Here is an 18,792-nt window from a genome sequence, read left to right as displayed (position 1 = left end):
TATTAAATGCAAGTAGTACAAAGCGACGAAACTAGTTAACCTGACCCTTGAGTTACCTACCGTAACCTGGGAGGGGAACGTTTGGTTCCTGAATACATATGTACCCTATATGGGAAAAAGATTTAGCAATTCAATAAAAATTCAAAAAATTCTAATTTTTTTAAAAAAAATAAACTTGATCTTTCATTGTACTAGTGAGAAATGTTCCACAACAAAAAATTCCTCTTTGATTTTTTTTCAAAAAAGACAAATTTTCGGTCAAAATAGCGTGAATAGTGACCTATAATAGTAAATAAAATTTGTCTTTTTTGCTGTGAAGTCAACATTGATTTTTTCTTTGTGAAAATTTATTTACTAGTGCGCAAGTAAGTCAAGTTTAATCTAACAATACCTTTGAACTATTTTGACTTTTTATTTAATTATTTAAAAAATACCCCTTATAGGGTGTATATACATACGGGAGCCAAAGGGTATTTCTCCCGTAACGTAAACTGTATGCTTTCACACTGCAGGCAACGGCACGCCCGCTCGCCTTCCTATGCCTTATAGATGCCCTCCACCTCCTAGGCTTCCCAATCAGATCGCACCCCTCTTTCGCAGTGCTGCTTCTACACGCTTCATTCCACTGCCTCTTCCGCTCTACCCCGTGGAGATGGGTGCCACGGAGTGCGACGACGGGCCGGCGATCAGCATCGACCTCGGGACGACCTACTCCTGCGTGGCCGTGTGGCGGCAGTCGCACAACCGCGTGGAGGTCATCCCTCACGACCAGGGCAACTTCACCACGCCGTCCTGCGTTGCCTTCACCGACGCTTGGAGGCTCATCGGCGACGCGGCTGTGAATCAGGCCGCCATGAACCCCGTCAATACCATCTTCGGTGAGATCAGACATCTTACCCTACCTACTCGGCTACTCCTTGATTTATGCTAAAATCTTATTCTCTTCGGCTACCAAATGATTAGTCCAATGCCAGATCTCCTTCTATTTTTGTGAACCGCTGCCATCCACTTCCAGATCTCTGACTTTTAAGTTTAAGCGACGGTTAGCTAAAATCAGGGAGCAGTCACCAAGCTAGATGAACAGTTCGTACAGATTTTTTTGTGATGGGGGTTCCCATTTTCTGTGCGATTAATTTATTTCTTCTCCCAAGAATTGTCCTGATTCTGGTAGTACTAGTTTTTTAAGAAATACTCCCTCCGTCCCATAATGTAAGACGATTTTTTACATTAGTGTAGTGTCAAAAAACATCTTACATTATGGGACGGAGGGAGTACTTTTCTTCAATTTTGGGTAAGCAAGCCCTTTATTATCATTGATTCATATGCTGGTGTTTCGCAAAAAAAAAAAAGATTTCATATGCTGGTGCAAGCTAGCATTGCATGGAGGATGCACGGGTGGTATGTGTGTGTGTGTATGCGATTTGTAACTTAATCTGCATAGTGATTTACTCACAATCTAAAATAAAATAAATTCGCATGTATATTCCTTTTTTTTCCTTCGGAATGTTTGCATGTCTACCCTTGCTACAAAAAATACACATGGCTAATACACAACGAAACCATCTTCAATTCAGATGTGAAGCGACTTATCGGCCGGCATTTCAGCGATGCATCAGTGCAAGGAGACCTGAAGACGTGCACGTGGCCATTCAAAGTTGTCTCAGGTCCCAGTGACCGGCCGATGATCGTTGTGCAGTACATGGACGAGGAGAAGCAGTTTGAGGCCGAGGAGATCTCGGCAATGGTTCTTGGCAAGATGCGGGAGACCGCCGAGGCTTACCTTGGCACGGAAGTGAAGAATGCGGTCATTACTGTCCCGGTCTACTTCACTGACTCACAGCGCCAGGCCACCATTGATGCTGGCACCATCGCCGGCCTCAATGTCATGCGCATCATCAACGAGCCCTCTGCCGCAGCCCTTGCCTACGGTTTGGGCAAGATGTCGCCCAGTGATGATGTCAAGACTGTGCTCGTGTTCGATCTCGGTGGCAGTACCTTGGATGTCTCCATTGTCAAAGTTGATCCGGGTGCCGACATTGACATGGGTGTCTTTGAAGTAATGGCCGCAGCTGGTGACACCCACCTTGGCGGGGAGGATTTCAACACCCTCATGGTGAAACACTTCGTGGGAGAGTTTCTTAAAAAGTACAAGAAGAATGACATCAGGAAAAAACAAAAGGCGCTTCGCCGGCTCAGGACGGCCTGTGAGAAGGCCAAGAGAATGCTCTCCTGTGCATCACTGGCAACCATTGAGATCGGCTCGCTTCATGATGGCATCGACTTCTATGGGGTCATCACCCGCACAAAGTTTGAGGAGCTCAATATGGAACTCTTCCGCAAGTGCATTGTGCATGTGGAGAAGTGCCTCAGCGACGCCAACATGGACAAGTCTATGATCGACGACGTCGTGCTCGTGGGAGGCTCCTCCCGGATCCCAAAAGTCCAAGAGCTGCTCCGAAATTTCTTTGACGGGAAGGAGCTCTTCACGAGTATCAACCCTGACGAGGCCGTCGCCTACGGTGCCGCCGTACAGGCCGCGCTCCTCAACGGCGAGGGCTGCAAGGATGTGCGGGATGTAGTCCTGCTCGAGGTCACACCGCTCTCGCTTGGGGTGGAGACGAAAGGTGGTTTCATGAGCGTGCTGATCCCGAGGACCACTACCATCCCGGTCAAGAAGGAGAGGGTTTATACGACTTGCTATGACAATCAGACCGAAGTGCTCATTCAGGTGTACCAGGGCGAGGGATCGGAAACCAAGTACAATATCCTCCTCGGGAAGTTCACTCTCAGTGGCATCCGCCGAGCACCCAGCGGCGAGCCGAAGATCAATGTCACGTTTGAAATAGATGCTGACAGCATTCTGCAGGTAACGGCGAAGGACATGGTATAGGCAAGAAGAGGAAGATCACTATCACCAGTGACAAGGGGCGGCTGAGCGCGGAGGAGATCAAACGGTTGGTGCGTGATGCCAAGAAGTACAATTCAGAGGACAAGGAGAAAATTAAGCAAACAGGATGCGTATGGCTGGCCCAGGCTCGAGGAGGCCGGGAGGTTGATCCTTCCTTTGCAGAAAAAGAATTCATGCAGGCCCTGTTTCGACGTTGCGCACTTGCGCAGCAGATGGCTTTCCTTGCCTAGTTTAAGTTTGTGATTTCCTGAACCATGGTTTAACCTATTATTGTGGCGCAGTGGTTGTGTTTTAGACCTGATCGACGGCTTGAGTTTTCTTTTGGATTCAACCTTTGGGCCGATCGTAACTTGTTGTTTATCATTTTCATGCCCCGGCAATGAAATTGGGAGCTCCTTAATTCGAAATTGTATCCTATTATTATGGTCATTGCGAATCTGAAAACAAAAAATGGTGCCAGTTAGATGTCTTCTCTCTGCTTGCAGCACTTTCACTCATTTGTACGATTAACTCTAGCTAGTTATTGAAAGCACGCACCTTACCTGAACGAGTCACTTTCGCTCATTATATATCTACAAACAACGTAAAACTCATCATGCAATCGGCACTAGAATTGGATCAAACATCTCATAGATCATCATGTAGTTACCAGGTACAAAACTAGAATTTGTTTAAACATTTCGTTCAATACTTACACAGCCGGTACGTACCACAAAATCAAAATGCCACACTCTAGATGTCCCCAACAAATTATGGTCTGACAATTTGGCATCCCACCCCTAAGCAGTATGTGCAATTTTTGGGTTAAATTTGTATAAACCTGAAGTTACACACAACTTACCTAATTGTTGTTTGATAAAAAAATATTTCATGCTGGGCAACCTGGAAATAGAGTTGCTTGCTCGACATAAGTCATCTCTAACCGATCTCTTGTAAGTATTTTAACTCTTGAAACAGACTCTTGTCCTTAAACATTTCCTAGCCGACCCCTGACCTTAACTCCTAAAAAACATTTTGCCAAATTTGTGTACTTTTGGGCCATCGAGTGAAACTACACTACTGATCAAATATTCATGTTGTCCAGAACCGCCACACCACGATAAATTTAATTGACAAACTTGAAGAAGCTAGGCCCCTTTCCGCTATTGAGCTCCATCTGAGGATCAGGGCAAAACTTTCCCTCCATCGACATAAGACTGACCAGAGTGGGAGTAGCCTCAAAAGAAACATCGGGTCCAATTTAGCAAAATTGCCTATGTCGCAATGAGTTAATGAGAAGAAAGATAAATTGAGTAACTTAGCTAGTTACTTATTCTATGAGAAACATCACACATACCAAGACAAAATGAGTATAACCTAATAAATAAAGTTTTGCGTGACACTACACATATGTTACTACCCACTATGAAGGTAGTAACATAGTCTAGGATAGCGTGTATGTTACTAGTGTAAGTTACTTTTCACTGTGACTAGTCTAAGGCTGGTCATAGTGGGAGTAACTTAGAGAGTAACATAGATGCCACATAAGCAAAAAAGATGACGTGGCAAGTAATTAATGAGGAGAGAGGCTAATAGAGTAACATAATATGTTACCATCACATAGCGCTTTCCAATGCAAAATGGCTCTACAAAGCAATAAATGAGGACATCTATGTTATCACACCTATGACACCACCCACTATGAAGGTAGTAACATAGACTAGTACTCCAGGACGAGAATTCTGCTTACCTGCCAGCTTCTCTGGGCGGCGAGGTTAGGGTTTCTTGTCGTGCGTACGCAACGATGATATTTGGTGTCAGGTTCTTCAGATCGACTCACGGATTCAAGGACGACGACTGCGACTCCAGGACGCTCGTTCTTATGGCACGTGCACTAAGACTTTTCAGCTGTCATCGACAAGGTCAGGCCGGCTCCGGTATGGGAGCGGCGACAGCGGCGCGTCAACGGCTTGTTCTGGCAGCGACAATAGTCATTCAGTGGTCCATGGACCTCGATGTAATTTTTATTATGTTTGAGGTGCTTTGTACTTCCGGTGAATGTTTATAACAGATCTGATCCTTTTCACAAAAAAAAGAATATTTGAAAGTATAAAAAAGTAAAAAAAGAAAGAAAAAGAGAAAAACGGGAAAAAAAGACGAGGTTATGGCCTCCCGCGCGCTGGGACAGTCTAACGCTTGCTCAGGCACGGCATCCTAAGTCTCGCATTAAACGAGCCATAGGTGCTCCCCTTGTTGAAAGCCCCGCCCTAGACGTGGATGCTCAGCCCGGGCATGCAAGCCCAACACCAAGCTCTAGGCCCCGTAGAGCTCTCCACCACGGGTGCTCCTATGTGACGCTCTCTACATCAGAGTTGATGTTTCACACAGGGCGCGACTCACTTGGGCCGGCCCATTTTGCAGAGGCACGTTCGTGAGGTGGAAAAATGCCAAAAATTAGCGCGCTAGAGCAAGGTTTTGAATCCAAGACTCTGTAGTGATGCGCATGTTGTGCTAGCCGGCCCAGGGGAGCTTCTCTGTGACGCTCTTTGCATCAGAGAGTCAACGTTTCACACAGGGCGCAGCTCGGCCGGCTCATTTTGCAGAGGCACGTTCGCTAGGTGGAAAAACGCCAAAAATTAGGGCTCGGGCCGGCTCATTTTGCAGAGGCACGTTCACAAGGTGGAAAAACGCCAAAAATTAGGGCGCTGGAGCAAGGTTTCGAACCAAGACTCTGTAGTGATGTGCGTGCGATACTAGCCGCTCCGACCAGCAAGCTCCTGTGCTAGGTATGCAATGTGGCTGTTAAAGAAACAAACAAAAGCGGCAAATTCTAAACGTTCAAGAAAATTCCCAAAAAAGAACCACTGTAAAATCGGGCATGACGACGGTTGACCGAAGACAAAAAGATGACATCCAGGCTGTAATTTGGGGGCAACTCACTCCAATCACTATGGCTGAGTGAACAAGGAAGGCGCAACGAAGGTTCTTGACACGGTGGTGTGGCTCAACGTGGCCGGTGGTGGTGGCGGTGACCCTAGCACGGGTGTGTGGGGGCGAGCAATTCCCGCTGTGAGAGAGAAGGGAGAGGGGAAGCGAAGATAGGGGTCTAGGGCAAGCTATATGGCCCCGGGGTGGTGCTGTAGCACCTCGGTGACGAGCATCGGTTTCCATGTCGTCCACGTAGGAGAGAGGGAGAGAGGAGGAAGACGACGTTTACTCCCCAAACCTCCTAAATCAATAAAAACGGCTCAAGGGAAAGATTTAACGGGTTTAAGATATTTCAGGATCAAAATTGTACCAATATTAACTCCATGGGGCATTTGTCCATTGAGGCATATTTGGGGGTGGAAAATAAACATCTTTCACCTCTGCCCAGTGACAGAGCTGGACCCAGCCCATAGCATAATAGATATACTAAATAATTAAAAATAAATTTTACGAATATATGCATTATTGGCCCACCCTGTCCCAGTTGCCTTGTCCGCCACTGCCTCTACCTATATAAATGATCGCTCGCACACACACCCTATCCCTAAAAGAAACCACAACAGGCTGGGCCGGTATACCTTGAGGTCGATGAAGTCACCACATGCGCCACATAGTCAACCAAATGTCATCTCCCACTAAAAGAACATTGCCAGAAATACTTGAAGAAATCCAACGAAATGCGGGCATTTGTGCCAAGTTTAAGACTTGCATGAGGGTGGGTTGGTTCCACCATAAAAAACTTAAGCATACGAGCTAAGCTTAATTCGGCAGTATGGTAAGTGCAGTTGCAACCATCATATTGTAAAACTAGATCGTTGATGGCGCCTGTTGCGGCGCCTATCTATTTTTTGACAGAATGGTAGGATTTTTCATATATTTGTGCATAACTAAGTGTTGAAAGATGAATATAAATATTTTGTTAAAATTTAGATGGTGCAAATAGTTGAGAAGTATTGCACTACTCATACTAATAGAACCGGACAAACAACATTAGAAATCGGCGAGATCTAACACAATGTAGGCTTGCATAGCAGCCCAATGTAGCTATGATGGTTGCAACTGCACTTACCATACTGCCGAATAGCTATGGACATGAGAGAGCTCGGTGTAGGTGCAGTTTTACTGTCCTAAAATTCAGGCATGGCATCCAATATCCCACATAAACTCATTTAGATACATAATGTCTAGAACTATACTGAGTAATTAGGTGTCTTGGCACATGTTTCTAATTAAATTCTTTTCAAAATCTACCCGCAAACATAATTGTTATCAGATTCTACTCAGCATTCCTCTTGCGAGTATTTGTTTTTTCAGTTGTATCCCAAGCACCCTAATAAGAGCATCTTCACCACATGTTTATCCCATACTACCATGAATTGGGGAGGCAGCATACGAAATATCCAAATCTCTTCATCTTTCCTTAATTTATAGAAGAATAGCATAACCAGCATAAACAAAAAACCATTAGTGATGTACAAAAAAGTATTAGCGTGTGTGGACGGACGAGTTGAGGACTAATGAAAAGAATAACAAAAAAAGAAGGGAATTTGCTCACTGTTTGGTTGCTATATACTATCTCAGTTTAGTTTATGTGTACGATTGTGGCGTCACAGGGAAGGATCCTCTGCACATCAGTGCTCTGATTACAAGCTGACTTTCAGATTGCTAACGAACAGTGCTGTTTGTGATACGCACATATACACCAAACCATTTTATAAGCATTTCAGATACACATTTTGTTTGTCGAGTCAAGCAAATACTAGATGGCGGATCAACTTCGGAAATTACTCAATGTCACCAGATGAACTTGGTTCAGAAAACAAACGAAATACAAGCAAGGCTACTAGGGCCATGCACATGCGCAGTGCCAGAAAGTGCAGAATAATACCGGTACTAAGCATCCATTATAAATTAAAGGCGGAGTTATTTTGTAGGATTGTAAAAAGAGCACGATGCACGCGTACTTTGAGAGCCTCATGGCTATCCGCGTTCCTCCTTCACGTTCTTCATCTGCTTCTTCTCCTCAGACTTGCACTTGTTAGCATCACGCACCATACGATCTATCTCGTACTTGCTCAGCCCACCCTTGTCGCTGGCGATGGTGATGCTGTTCTTGTTTCCGGTCTCCCTGTCCTTTGCCACGACCTTCAGAACGCCGTTTTCCTCGATTTCGAACGTCACTTTGAAATTTGGCACGCCTCTTGGCGCTGGAGGGATGCCAGTGAGCGTGAACACGCCCAGAAGCCTGTTGTCCTTGGTCAAAGCCCCTTCACCCTCGTACGGGCGAATAGCTCCCATGCGACGTCGTTGGTGTGAATTGTCTCTCATGCGACGTCATTGGTTGTAATAGCTCTCATGCGACATCTGCGTTGAAAAAATAGCTCTCATGCGACACTGCTGCCTAATCCAAAGACACATGTTTAAAACTCGAATCAGGTGAGCGGGACCCACAGCGTGGGACCCACTAACTTATCCAACTCAGCATTGGTCAGGTGAGCAGGATCCATGGCGTGGGACCCACTAACTTATCCAGGTCAGCATTGGTACAAGAGGACACCGAGCCGTGCCCCGAGCCGTGCAGCACCCGAGCCCATCCTCCCCCCTCCCCGACCGTTGTTCTTCTTCTTCTCCGGCGACGACGCGCAGCAACGCCGTTCCGGGCCGCGACCTAGCAATGTCGAGCTCCGCTTCAGCCTCCGGCCGCTCATGGCCGCGCTATGGCGCAGTGCCCATGACAAGGTGCCCTGCATGCCCACGTATCGCACCCCTGAAGCGGCTAGTCACAACGACCGACAAGAATGGCAACCTTGGGCGGGAATTCGTGAAATGCGAGAGCAAACCAGAGCAGGGAAAGGTGAGATTTTACTTCTCAATATGCCAATTTTGGTTTTTGTCTCCCAATTTCATATTTGCCCTTTTTCATCGGATTTGGAATTTAGGGTTCATCTTTCCGATTTCAGAAATTGAAGCAATGCACCCATTTTGAGTGGCTAGATGAGTACATAGAGCGGATTCAACTGGAGGGTGCATCAGGGGAGCTCGATTTACCGTTGGAGGCGGAGAAGTTGGGCAAGTTTGGATCGGGCGCGTCTGGATCTGGGGCCCCTGGATCTGGCAATTCCATTGGGGGCGCCCATTCCATTGGTGCTACTGTGGGGGATGCAGGAGTGACGGCAGAGTTGAAGAAGCTGAATAAGCAGATGAAGAAACTCATCAAATTGCAGAAGCAGGGCAATTTGATGGGGTTGATGGCCGGACTTTTTTATCTTTGTGTAATTGCTCTCGCATTTGTTTATGTGATGATAATTAGTCGTAAGTGAATAGATTGGGCATCATTTGTAATCGTAATGATATGGATTGAATAAAAGTGTTGCGCTGTACAAATTCGGCATGTCTTCTCCACTCTGTTTCGGCCCCGTTTTTTCAGTTCTTCAGTTCGTCATCAGTTTCAGGTTCAGTGGTAGAGTAAGAAAAGGAAAAAAAGGTTCGTCCACAGTTGCCCGAAAAGGCCAGGCCCATATAGAAGTTAGGCAGGGCCGAATAGAACATATCCAGGCCCATTGATAAAAGAAGTGTAGCTAGTGCAAAAAAAAAGTGCACACGGTCATTGACATCGATATATCTTTTCGGCTTTAGGTTATTTCACAAATTTTAAGTTTCCTGCAGTCACCTTTTTTTAGATTACTCATCTGATAATTATTTGAGCTATTTTTATGCATAAGCTATCGTGTCCGATGGTAGGGGCCCGTGTTGTTTCGGCTAAAACAAAAGGTTGGTTCTAGTTAGCAGTCTAACTTGCAGTCTTTGTGAACCAAAAAAGTTGCAATTGTTTGGTTCTAGTTTATTTCAACCAAGCATCATTTTTAAATTTTTTTGATTTGTGCTATGGTGTTTTCAAAGTTTTTACTCGTGTGTTTCAACCGAAAAAGGTTGTGCCCCTCTCAAAAAAAAAGACATCTAGTGTGCCCCTAGTAGCATCTCCTTACAACATAGAGGGGCATCCCCTTACAACATATAGTGCATAAAACATAAAAGGAAGATAATTAACTAGACACGTGCTAACAACAACTTATATGATTGGATCATGTTTTAGTGCATTTTTTAGTTCACATGGCCACATAAATAAAATGCAATGGAGAAACTTTAGGCCCGAAAAAACATTAATAGATAGCACGATAGAGGGGCATCGGGTACCCTAGTAGCATAGATAGATAGAACATATAGAGGGGCATCCCCTTACAACATATAGTTCATAAAACATGAAAGGAAAATAATTAAAACTAGATAGATAGAAGACACGGGCACACACGCCCGAACCAACACAAACACAAGCTAGATAGATAGAAAGACTCGCACTCGAACAAATCCTTGGCCCCTCCTCCTTAGCCGGCACCCCTCACTCGTCGTTCTTCGGCATCTGGTAGGGGAGGGTGTGCATGCCGTTGGGGTGAGGGAAGATGTGGTGGAAGTTGGTGAAGATGTTGTAGGTCGTGAACGCGATAAACTCGCATCCACACCAGAACACCTCGCCGAGGAGGTGGTGAGCGTCGTAGGGGTTGGTGAAGGTGACGTAGAGGCCGATGAAGAAGCCGTTGGCGTTGCCATCGTACTGCTCGTGGAGGTGGAACATGGGCGGAGTGCCCGGAGGGAGGTGGCGGTAGCTGGCTTGGAGGAAGAAGCGAGCCAGCTCTCTAGGGCCCCTCCACCTTGAGATGGCCCACACCCTCAGGCTATTCTCGACGATGACTCCGGCCGGGTACTCCCTCTCCGGCACGGTGCGAGGGCGACGGTAGGTAGGGTCGTTGAACTGCATGGTGGCTCGAGTGGTGGATTTGGCTCGAAAAGAAGAAGCGGAGGAGGCTTGAGAGATGAGTGTGAGAGGGATGAGGAAATGGTGCCCTTTTATAGCCGCGTTGCAGCCGTGGTCAATGTGTACACGGTGCCTTCTCGATCGTTTTCTCTTCTCCGTTCGTACTGGCATAAGTAATTGCGGGCATTAATTCAAAAACGGCGGGCAGAGCATCCAAAGAGGCACGGGCGGCACAGGCGAGATGCATCATTTCGTGCACTTGCATCGGCAGTGACGCCGCTTGGGAAACAGGCCCGGTTATCCGCGCGTGACACTGAAAAAGGAGCTGCACCACCGACGCGTCCGTCCCGTGTCTCAGGTTCAAACATGCATTTGTTAAAATAGCTTAGATGCGACGTACCTATACGCTGCGCCCCCTGCCGCTGCTTTACTGCGTCGATGCGTGCATGCAAGCCCGCATGCAAATGGCTAGGCTGTGTCACAGCGTTCACGAGCACCGTTCACAAGCACAGAATAGCTAGGCTGCGACGTTGCATGGCATGCATGGGACAGGGATGGCCCACATGTCATTGACCCTCTCGCATGCAGCCCATCCCCCCCTCTCGACGGCCGTGCGCACGCACGTCAGGCTCTGCCGGGCCCGATCCGCTCGGCCCAACGGTCACTGAGATGCTCCCCCGCTCAACGTTATCTGTTCGTCAGAGAGAAAAAACGGTGGCCAATCAGATTGGAGAACCAGGGCTCCCACGGATCGCCCCCGCGGAATCCTTCTAGGAGGCCTATCCGACGGCCGCAGTTTGGCGTTAGGGTTAGATCGACGGTGGACGTTTGGCGCTAGGGTTACATGGGTTTTGGAGGCAGTCAACGGGGTTTTGAAAGGTTTGACCGAACATTCAAATGTTTATAACTAATTCAAAAAAATTCTAAAAAATGAAAAACCTGCGCATATAGTCTTGTTATGTTACATAGTTATGATATAAAATGATAAACTTGATCTAATGATCTTTGCATGAAAAAACTGTTGGAAATATGCCCTAGAGGCAATAATAAATGGTTATTATTATATTTCTTTGTTCATGATAATTGTCTATTGTTCATGCTATAATTGTGTTATCCGAAAATCGTAATACATGTGTGAATACATAGACCACAATGTGTCCCTAGTAAGCCGCTAGTTGACTAGCTCGTTGATCAACAGATAGTCATGGTTTCCTGACTATGGACATTGGATGTCATTGATAACGGGATCACATCATTAGGAGAATGATGTGATGGACAAGACCCAAACCTAAGCATAGCACAAAAGATCGTGTAGTTCGTTTGCTAGAGCTTTTCCAATGTCAAGTATCATTTCCTTAGACCATGAGATCGTGCAACTCCCGGATGCCGTAGGAGTGCTTTGGGTGTGCCAAACGTCACAACGTAACTGGGTGACTATAAAGGTACACTACGGGTATCTCCGAAAGTGTCTGTTGGGCTGGCACGGATCGAGACTGGGATTTGTCACTCCGTGTGACGGAGAGGTATCTCTGGGCCCACTCGGTAATGCATCATCATAATGAGCTCAATGTGACTAAGGAGTTAGCCACGGGATCATGCATTACGGTACGAGTAAAGAGACTTGCCGGTAACGAGATTGAACATGGTATTGGGATACCGACGATCGAATCTCGGGCAAGTAACATACCGATTGACAAAGGGAATTGTATACGGGATTGATTGAATCCTCGACATCGTGGTTCATCTGATGAGATCATCGTGGAACATGTGGGAGCCAACATGGGTATCCAGATCCCGCTGTTGGTTATTGACCGGAGAGGCGTCTCGGTCATGTCTGCATGTCTCCCGAACCCGTAGGGTCTACACACTTAAGGTTCGGTGACGCTAGGGTTGTAGAGATATTAGTATGTGGAAACCCGAAAGTTGTTCGGATTCCCGGATGAGATCCCGGACGTCACGAGGAGTTCCGGAATGGTTCGGAGGTGAAGAATTATATATAGGAAGTCCAGTTTCGGCCACCGGGAAAGTTTCGGGGGTTATCGGTATTGTACCGGGACCACCGGAAGGGTCCCGGGGGTCCACCGGGTGGGGCCACCTATCCCGGAGGGCCCCATGGGCTGAAGTGGGAGGGGAACCAGCCACCTATCCCGGAGGGCCCCATGGGCCTCCCCCTGCGCCTAGGGTTGGAACCCTGGGGGTGGGGGGCGCCCCACCTGACTTGGGGGGGAAGTTTCCCCCCTTGGCCGCCGCCCCCCCTGTAGATGGGATCCTAGGGGCCGGCGCCCCCCCTAGGGGGCCTATATAAAGGGGGGAGAGGGAGGGCTACTGTACCCTAGCCCTTGGCGCCTCCCTCTCCCTCCCGTGACACATCTCTCTCCCGCTTGCGCTTGGCGAAGCCCTGCCGGGATCCCCGCTACTTCCACCACCACGCCGTCGTGCTGCTGGATCTCCATCAACCTCTCCTTCCCCCTTGTTGGATCAAGAAGGAGGAGACGTCGCTGCTCCGTACGTGTGTTGAACGCGGAGGTGCCGTCCGTTCGGCGCTCGGTCATCGGTGATTTGGATCACGACGAGTACGACTCCATCAACCCCGTTCACTAGAAAGCTTCCGCTCGCGATCTACAAGGGTATGTAGATGCACTCCTTCCCTCTCGTTGCTAGTAGACTCCATAGATGGATCTTGGTGATGCGTGGAAAATTTTAAAATTCTGCTATGATCCCCGACAGTGGCATCATGAGCCAGGTTTATGCGTAGTTACTATGCACGAGTAGAACACAAAGCAGTTGTGGGCGTAGATGTTGTCAATTCTTCTTGCCACTACTAGTCTTATCTTGTTTCGGCAGTATTGTGGGATGAAGCGGCCCGGACCGACCTTACACGTACGCTTACGTGAGACAGGTTCCACCGACTGACATGCACTAGTTGCATAAGGTGGCTAGCGGGTGTCTGTCTCTCCCACTTTAGTCGGAACGGATTCGATGAAAAGGGTCCTTATGAAGGGTAAATAGAAATTGGCATATCACGTTGTGGTTTTACGTAGGTAAGAAACGTTCTTGCTAGAAACCTATAGAAGCCACGTAAAAAAACTTGCAACAACAATTAGAGGACGTCTAACTTATTTTTGCAGCATGTGCCTTGTGATGTGATATGGCCAGAAGATGTGATGAATGATATATGTGATGTATGAGATTGATCATATTCTTGTAATAGGAATCACGACTTGCATGTCGATGAGTATGACAACCGGCAGGAGCCATAGGAGTTGTCTTTATTATTTTGTATGACCTGCGTGTCATTGAATAACGCCATGTAAATTACTTTACTTTACTGCTAAACGCGTTAGCCATAGAAGTAGAAGTAATCGTTGGCGTGACAACTTCATGAAGACACGATGATGGAGATCATGGTGTCATGCCGGTGACGAAGATGATCATGGCGCCCCGAAGATGGAGATCAAAGGAGCAAAATGATATTGGCCATATCATGTCACTATTTGATTGCATGTGATGTTTATCACGTTTTGCATCTTATTTGCTTAGAACGACAGTAGTAAGTAAGATGATCCCTTATAATAATTTCAAGAAAGTGTTCCCCCTAACTGTGCACCGTTGCGAAGGTTCGTTGTTTCGAAGCACCACGTGATGATCGGGTGTGATAGATTCTAACGTTCGCATACAATGGGTGTTGACAAGCCTAGCATGTACAGACATGGCCTCGGAACACACGCAATGCACTTAGGTTGACTTGACGAGCCTAGCATGTACAGACATGGCCTCGGAACACGGAAGACCGAAAGGTCGAGCATGAGTCGTATAGAAGATACGATCAACATGGAGATGTTCACTGATCTTGACTAGTCCGTCTCACGTGATGATCGGACACGGCCTAGTTAACTCGGATCATGTTTCACTTAGATGACTAGAGGGATGTCTATCTGAGTGGGAGTTCATTGAATAATTTGATTAGATGAACTTAATTATTATGAACTTAGTCTAAAATCTTTACAATATGTCTTGTAGATCAAATGGCCCACGTTGTCCTCAACTTCAACGCGTTCCTAGAGAAAACCAAGCTGAAAGATGATGGCAGCAACTATACGGACTGGGTCCGGAACCTGAGGATCATCCTCATAGCTGCCAAGAAAGATTATATCCTAGAAGCACCGCTAGGTGAAGCACCCATCCCAGAGAACCAAGACGTTATGAACGCTTGGCAATCACGTGCTGATGATTACTCCCTCGTTCAGTGCGGCATTCTTTACAGCTTAGAACCGAGGCTCCAAAAGCGTTTTGAGAAACATGGAGCATATGAGATGTTCGAAGAGCTGAAAATGATTTTCCAAGCTCATGCCCGGGTCGAGAGATATGAAGTCTCCGACAAGTTCTTCAGCTGTAAAATGGAGGAAAATAGTTCTGTTAGTGAGCACATACTCAGAATGTCTGGGTTACACAACCGCTTGTCTCAGCTGGGAGTTAATCTCCCGGATGACGCGGTCATTGACAGAATCCTTCAGTCGCTTCCACCGAGCTACAAGAGCTTTGTGATGAACTTCAATATGCAAGGGATGGAAAATACCATTCCTGAGGTATATTCAATGCTGAAATCAGCAGAGGTGGAGATCAGAAAGGAACATCAAGTGTTGATGGTGAATAAAACCACTAAGTTCAAGAAGGGCAAGGGTAAGAAGAACTTCAAGAAGGACGGCAAGGGAGTTGCCGCGCCCGGTAAGCCAGTTGCCGGGAAGAAGTCAAGGAATGGACCCAAGCCTGAGACTGAGTGCTTTTATTGCAAGGAAAGTGGTCACTGGAAGCGGAACTGCCCCAAATATTTAGCGGACAAGAAGGCCGGCAACACCAAAGGTATATGTGATATACAAGTAATTGATCTGTACCTTACCAGTACTCGTAGTAGCTCCTGGGTATTTTATACCGGTGCGGTTGCTCATATTTGTAACTCAAAACAGGAGCTGCGGAATAAGCGGAGAATGGCGAAGGACGAGGTGACGATGCGCGTCGGGAATGGTTCCAAGGTCGATGTGATCGCCGTCGGCACGCTGCCTCTGCATTTAGCTACGGGATTAGTTTTAAACCTCAATAATTGTTATTTAGTGCCAGCTTTGAGCATGAACATTGTATCTGGATCTCGTTTAATGCGAGATGGCTACTCATTTAAATCCGAGAATAATGGTTGTTCTATTTATATGAGAGATATGTTTTATGGTCATGCCCCGCTGGTCAATGGTTTATTCTTGATGAATCTCGAACGTGATGTTACACATATTCATAGTGTGAATACCAAAAGATGTAAAGTTGATAACGATAGTCCCACATACTTGTGGCACTGCCGCCTTGGTCACATTGGTGTCAAGCGCATGAAGAAGCTCCATGCAGATGGACTTTTGGAGTCTCTTGATTACGAATCATTTGACACGTGCGAACCATGCCTCATGGGCAAGATGACCAAGACTCCGTTCTCCGGAACAATGGAGCGAGCAACCAATTTATTGAAAATCATACATACCGATGTGTGCGGTCCAATGAGTGTTGAGGCTCGCGGAGGATATCGTTATGTTCTCACTCTCACTGATGACTTAAGTAGATATGGGTATGTCTACCTAAGGAAACACAAGTCTGAAACCTTTGAAAAGTTCAAGGAATTTCAGAGTGAGGTTGAGAATCAACGTGACAGAAAAATAAAGTTCCTACGATCAGATCGTGGAAGATAATATTTAAGTCACGAATTTGGTACGCACTTAAAGAAATGTGGAATCGTTTCACAACTCACGCCGCCTGGAACACCTCAGCGAAATGGTGTGTCCGAACATTGTAATCGCACTCTATTGGATATGGTGCGATCTATGATGTCTCTTACCGATCTACCGCTCTCATTTTGGGGCTATGATTTAGAGACTGCCGCATTCACTTTAAATAGGGCTCCGTCGAAATCCGTTGAGACGACGCCGTATGAATTATGGTTTGGGAAGAAACCTAAGCTGTCGTTTCTAAAAGTTTGGGGATGCGATGCTTATGTCAAAAAACTTCAACCTGAAAAGCTCGAACCCAAATCGGAAAAATGCGCCTTCATAGGATACCCTAAGGAAACTATTGGGTATACCTTCTACCTCAGATCCAAAGGCAAGATCTTCGTTGCCAAGAACGGGTCCTTTCTGGAGAAAGAGTTTCTCTCGAAGGAAGTAAGTGGGAGGAAAGTGGAACTTGATGAGGTGATAGTCACCCCTTCCGAACCGGAAAGTAGCGCAGCGCGGGAAGATATTCCTGTGGTGCCTACACCGACTGGGGAGGAAGTTAATGAAGATGATCATGAAGCTTCGGATCAAGTTACTGCTGAACTTTGAAGGTCCACAAGGACACGTTCCACACCAGAGTGGTACGGCAACCCTGTCCTGGAAATCATGTTGTTAGACAACGGTGAACCTTCGAACTATGAAGAAGCGATGGAGGGCCCGGATTCCGACAAATGGCTAGAAGCCATGAAATCCGGGATAGGATCCATGTATGAAAACGAAGTATGGACTTTGACTGACTTGCCCGATGATCGGCGAGCCATAGAAAATAAATGGATCTTTAAGAAGAAGACAGACGCGGATGGTAATGTGACCATCTATAAGGCTCGACTTGTCGCTAAGGGTTATCGACAAGTTCAAGGGGTTGACTACGATGATGACTTTCTCACCCGTAGCGAAGCTGAAGTCCGTCCGAATCATGTTAGCAATTGCCGCATTCTATGATTATGAGATATGGCAAATGGACATCAAAACGGCATTCCTTAACGGCTTCCTTAAGGAAGAATTGTATATGATGCAGCCGGAAGGTTTTGTCGATCCTAAGAATGCTAACAAAGTATGCAAGCTCCAGCGCTCAATCTATGGGTTGTTGCAAGCATCTCGGAGTTGGAACATTCGCTTTGATGAGATGATCAAAGCGTTTGGGTTTACACAGACTTATGGAGAAGCCTGTGTTTACAAGAAAGTGAGTGGGAGCTCTGTAGCATTTCTCATATTATATGTGGATGACATACTATTGATGGGAAATGATATAGAATTCTTGGAAAGTATAAAGGCCTATTTGAATAAGTGTTTTTCAATGAAGGACCTTGGAGAAGCTGCTTATATACTAGGCATCAAGATCTATAGAGATAGATCAAGACGCCTCATTGGTCTTTCACAGAGTACATACCTTGACAAGATATTGAAGAAGTTCAATATGGATCAGTCCAAGAAGGGGTTCTTGCCTGTATTGCAAGGTGTGCAATTGAGCACGGCTCAATGCCCGACCACGGCAGAAGATAGAGAAAAGATGAGTGTCATCCCCTATGCCTCGGCCATAGGGTCTATTATGTATGCCATGCTGTGTACCAGACCTGATGTAAACCTTGCCGTAAGTTTGGTAGGAAGGTACCAAAGTAATCCCGGCATGGAACACTGGACAGCGGTCAAGAATATCCTGAAGTACCTGAAGAGGACTAAGGATATGTTTCTCGTTTATGGAGGTGACGAAGAGCTCGTCGTAAAGGGTTACGTCGACGCTAGCTTCGACACAGATCTGGATGACTCGAAGTCACAAACCGGATACGTGTATATTTTGAATGGAGGAGTAGTAAGCTGATGCAGTTGCAAGCAAAGCGTCGTGGCGGGATCTACATGTGAAGCGGAGTACATGGCGGCCTCAGAGGCAGCACAGGAAGCAGTCTGGATAAAGGAGTTCATTACCGACCTAGGGGTGATTCCCAACGCGTCAGGCCCGATGACTCTCTTCTGTGACAACACTGGAGCTATTGCCCTTGCCAAGGAGCCCAGGTTTCACAGGAAGACCAGGCACATCAAGCGTCGCTTCAACTCCATTCGTGAAAGTGTTCAGAATGGAGACATAGATATTTGTAAAGTACATACGGACCTGAATGTAGCAGATCCGTTGACTAAACCTCTCCCTAGAGCAAAACATGATCAACACCAGGACGCTATGGGTGTTCGATTCATCACAATGTAACTAGATTATTGACTCTAGTGCAAGTGGGAGACTGTTGGAAATATGCCCTAGAGGCAATAATAAATGGTTATTATTATATTTCTTTGTTCATGATAATTGT

The 18,792-nt window shown here is 46.5% G+C and overlaps 1 protein-coding gene and 1 pseudogene across 1 annotated transcript in view; one reads left to right on the top strand and one right to left on the bottom strand.

Annotated features, from left to right (window-relative positions):
- The first annotated feature begins 1,586 nt into the window (after positions 1-1,586).
- LOC109755516 (heat shock cognate 70 kDa protein-like) lies at positions 1,587-3,315 on the top strand (annotated as a pseudogene).
- A 4,540-nt stretch (positions 3,316-7,855) lies between these two features.
- The window catches only part of LOC109755507 (heat shock cognate 70 kDa protein-like), a 35,949-nt gene continuing 25,012 nt past the window's right edge, over positions 7,856-18,792 (bottom strand). The window contains exon 4 of the mRNA XM_073502168.1: positions 7,856-8,166. Within this exon, the coding sequence (XP_073358269.1) occupies positions 7,856-8,166 (311 nt within the window). The remainder of the gene's footprint in view (positions 8,167-18,792) is intronic.

This window comes from Aegilops tauschii, chromosome 6 (genome assembly GCF_002575655.3).
Source record: "Aegilops tauschii subsp. strangulata cultivar AL8/78 chromosome 6, Aet v6.0, whole genome shotgun sequence".
NCBI lineage: Eukaryota > Viridiplantae > Streptophyta > Magnoliopsida > Poales > Poaceae > Aegilops > Aegilops tauschii.
This window is presented reverse-complemented; position numbering and strand designations above follow the sequence as displayed.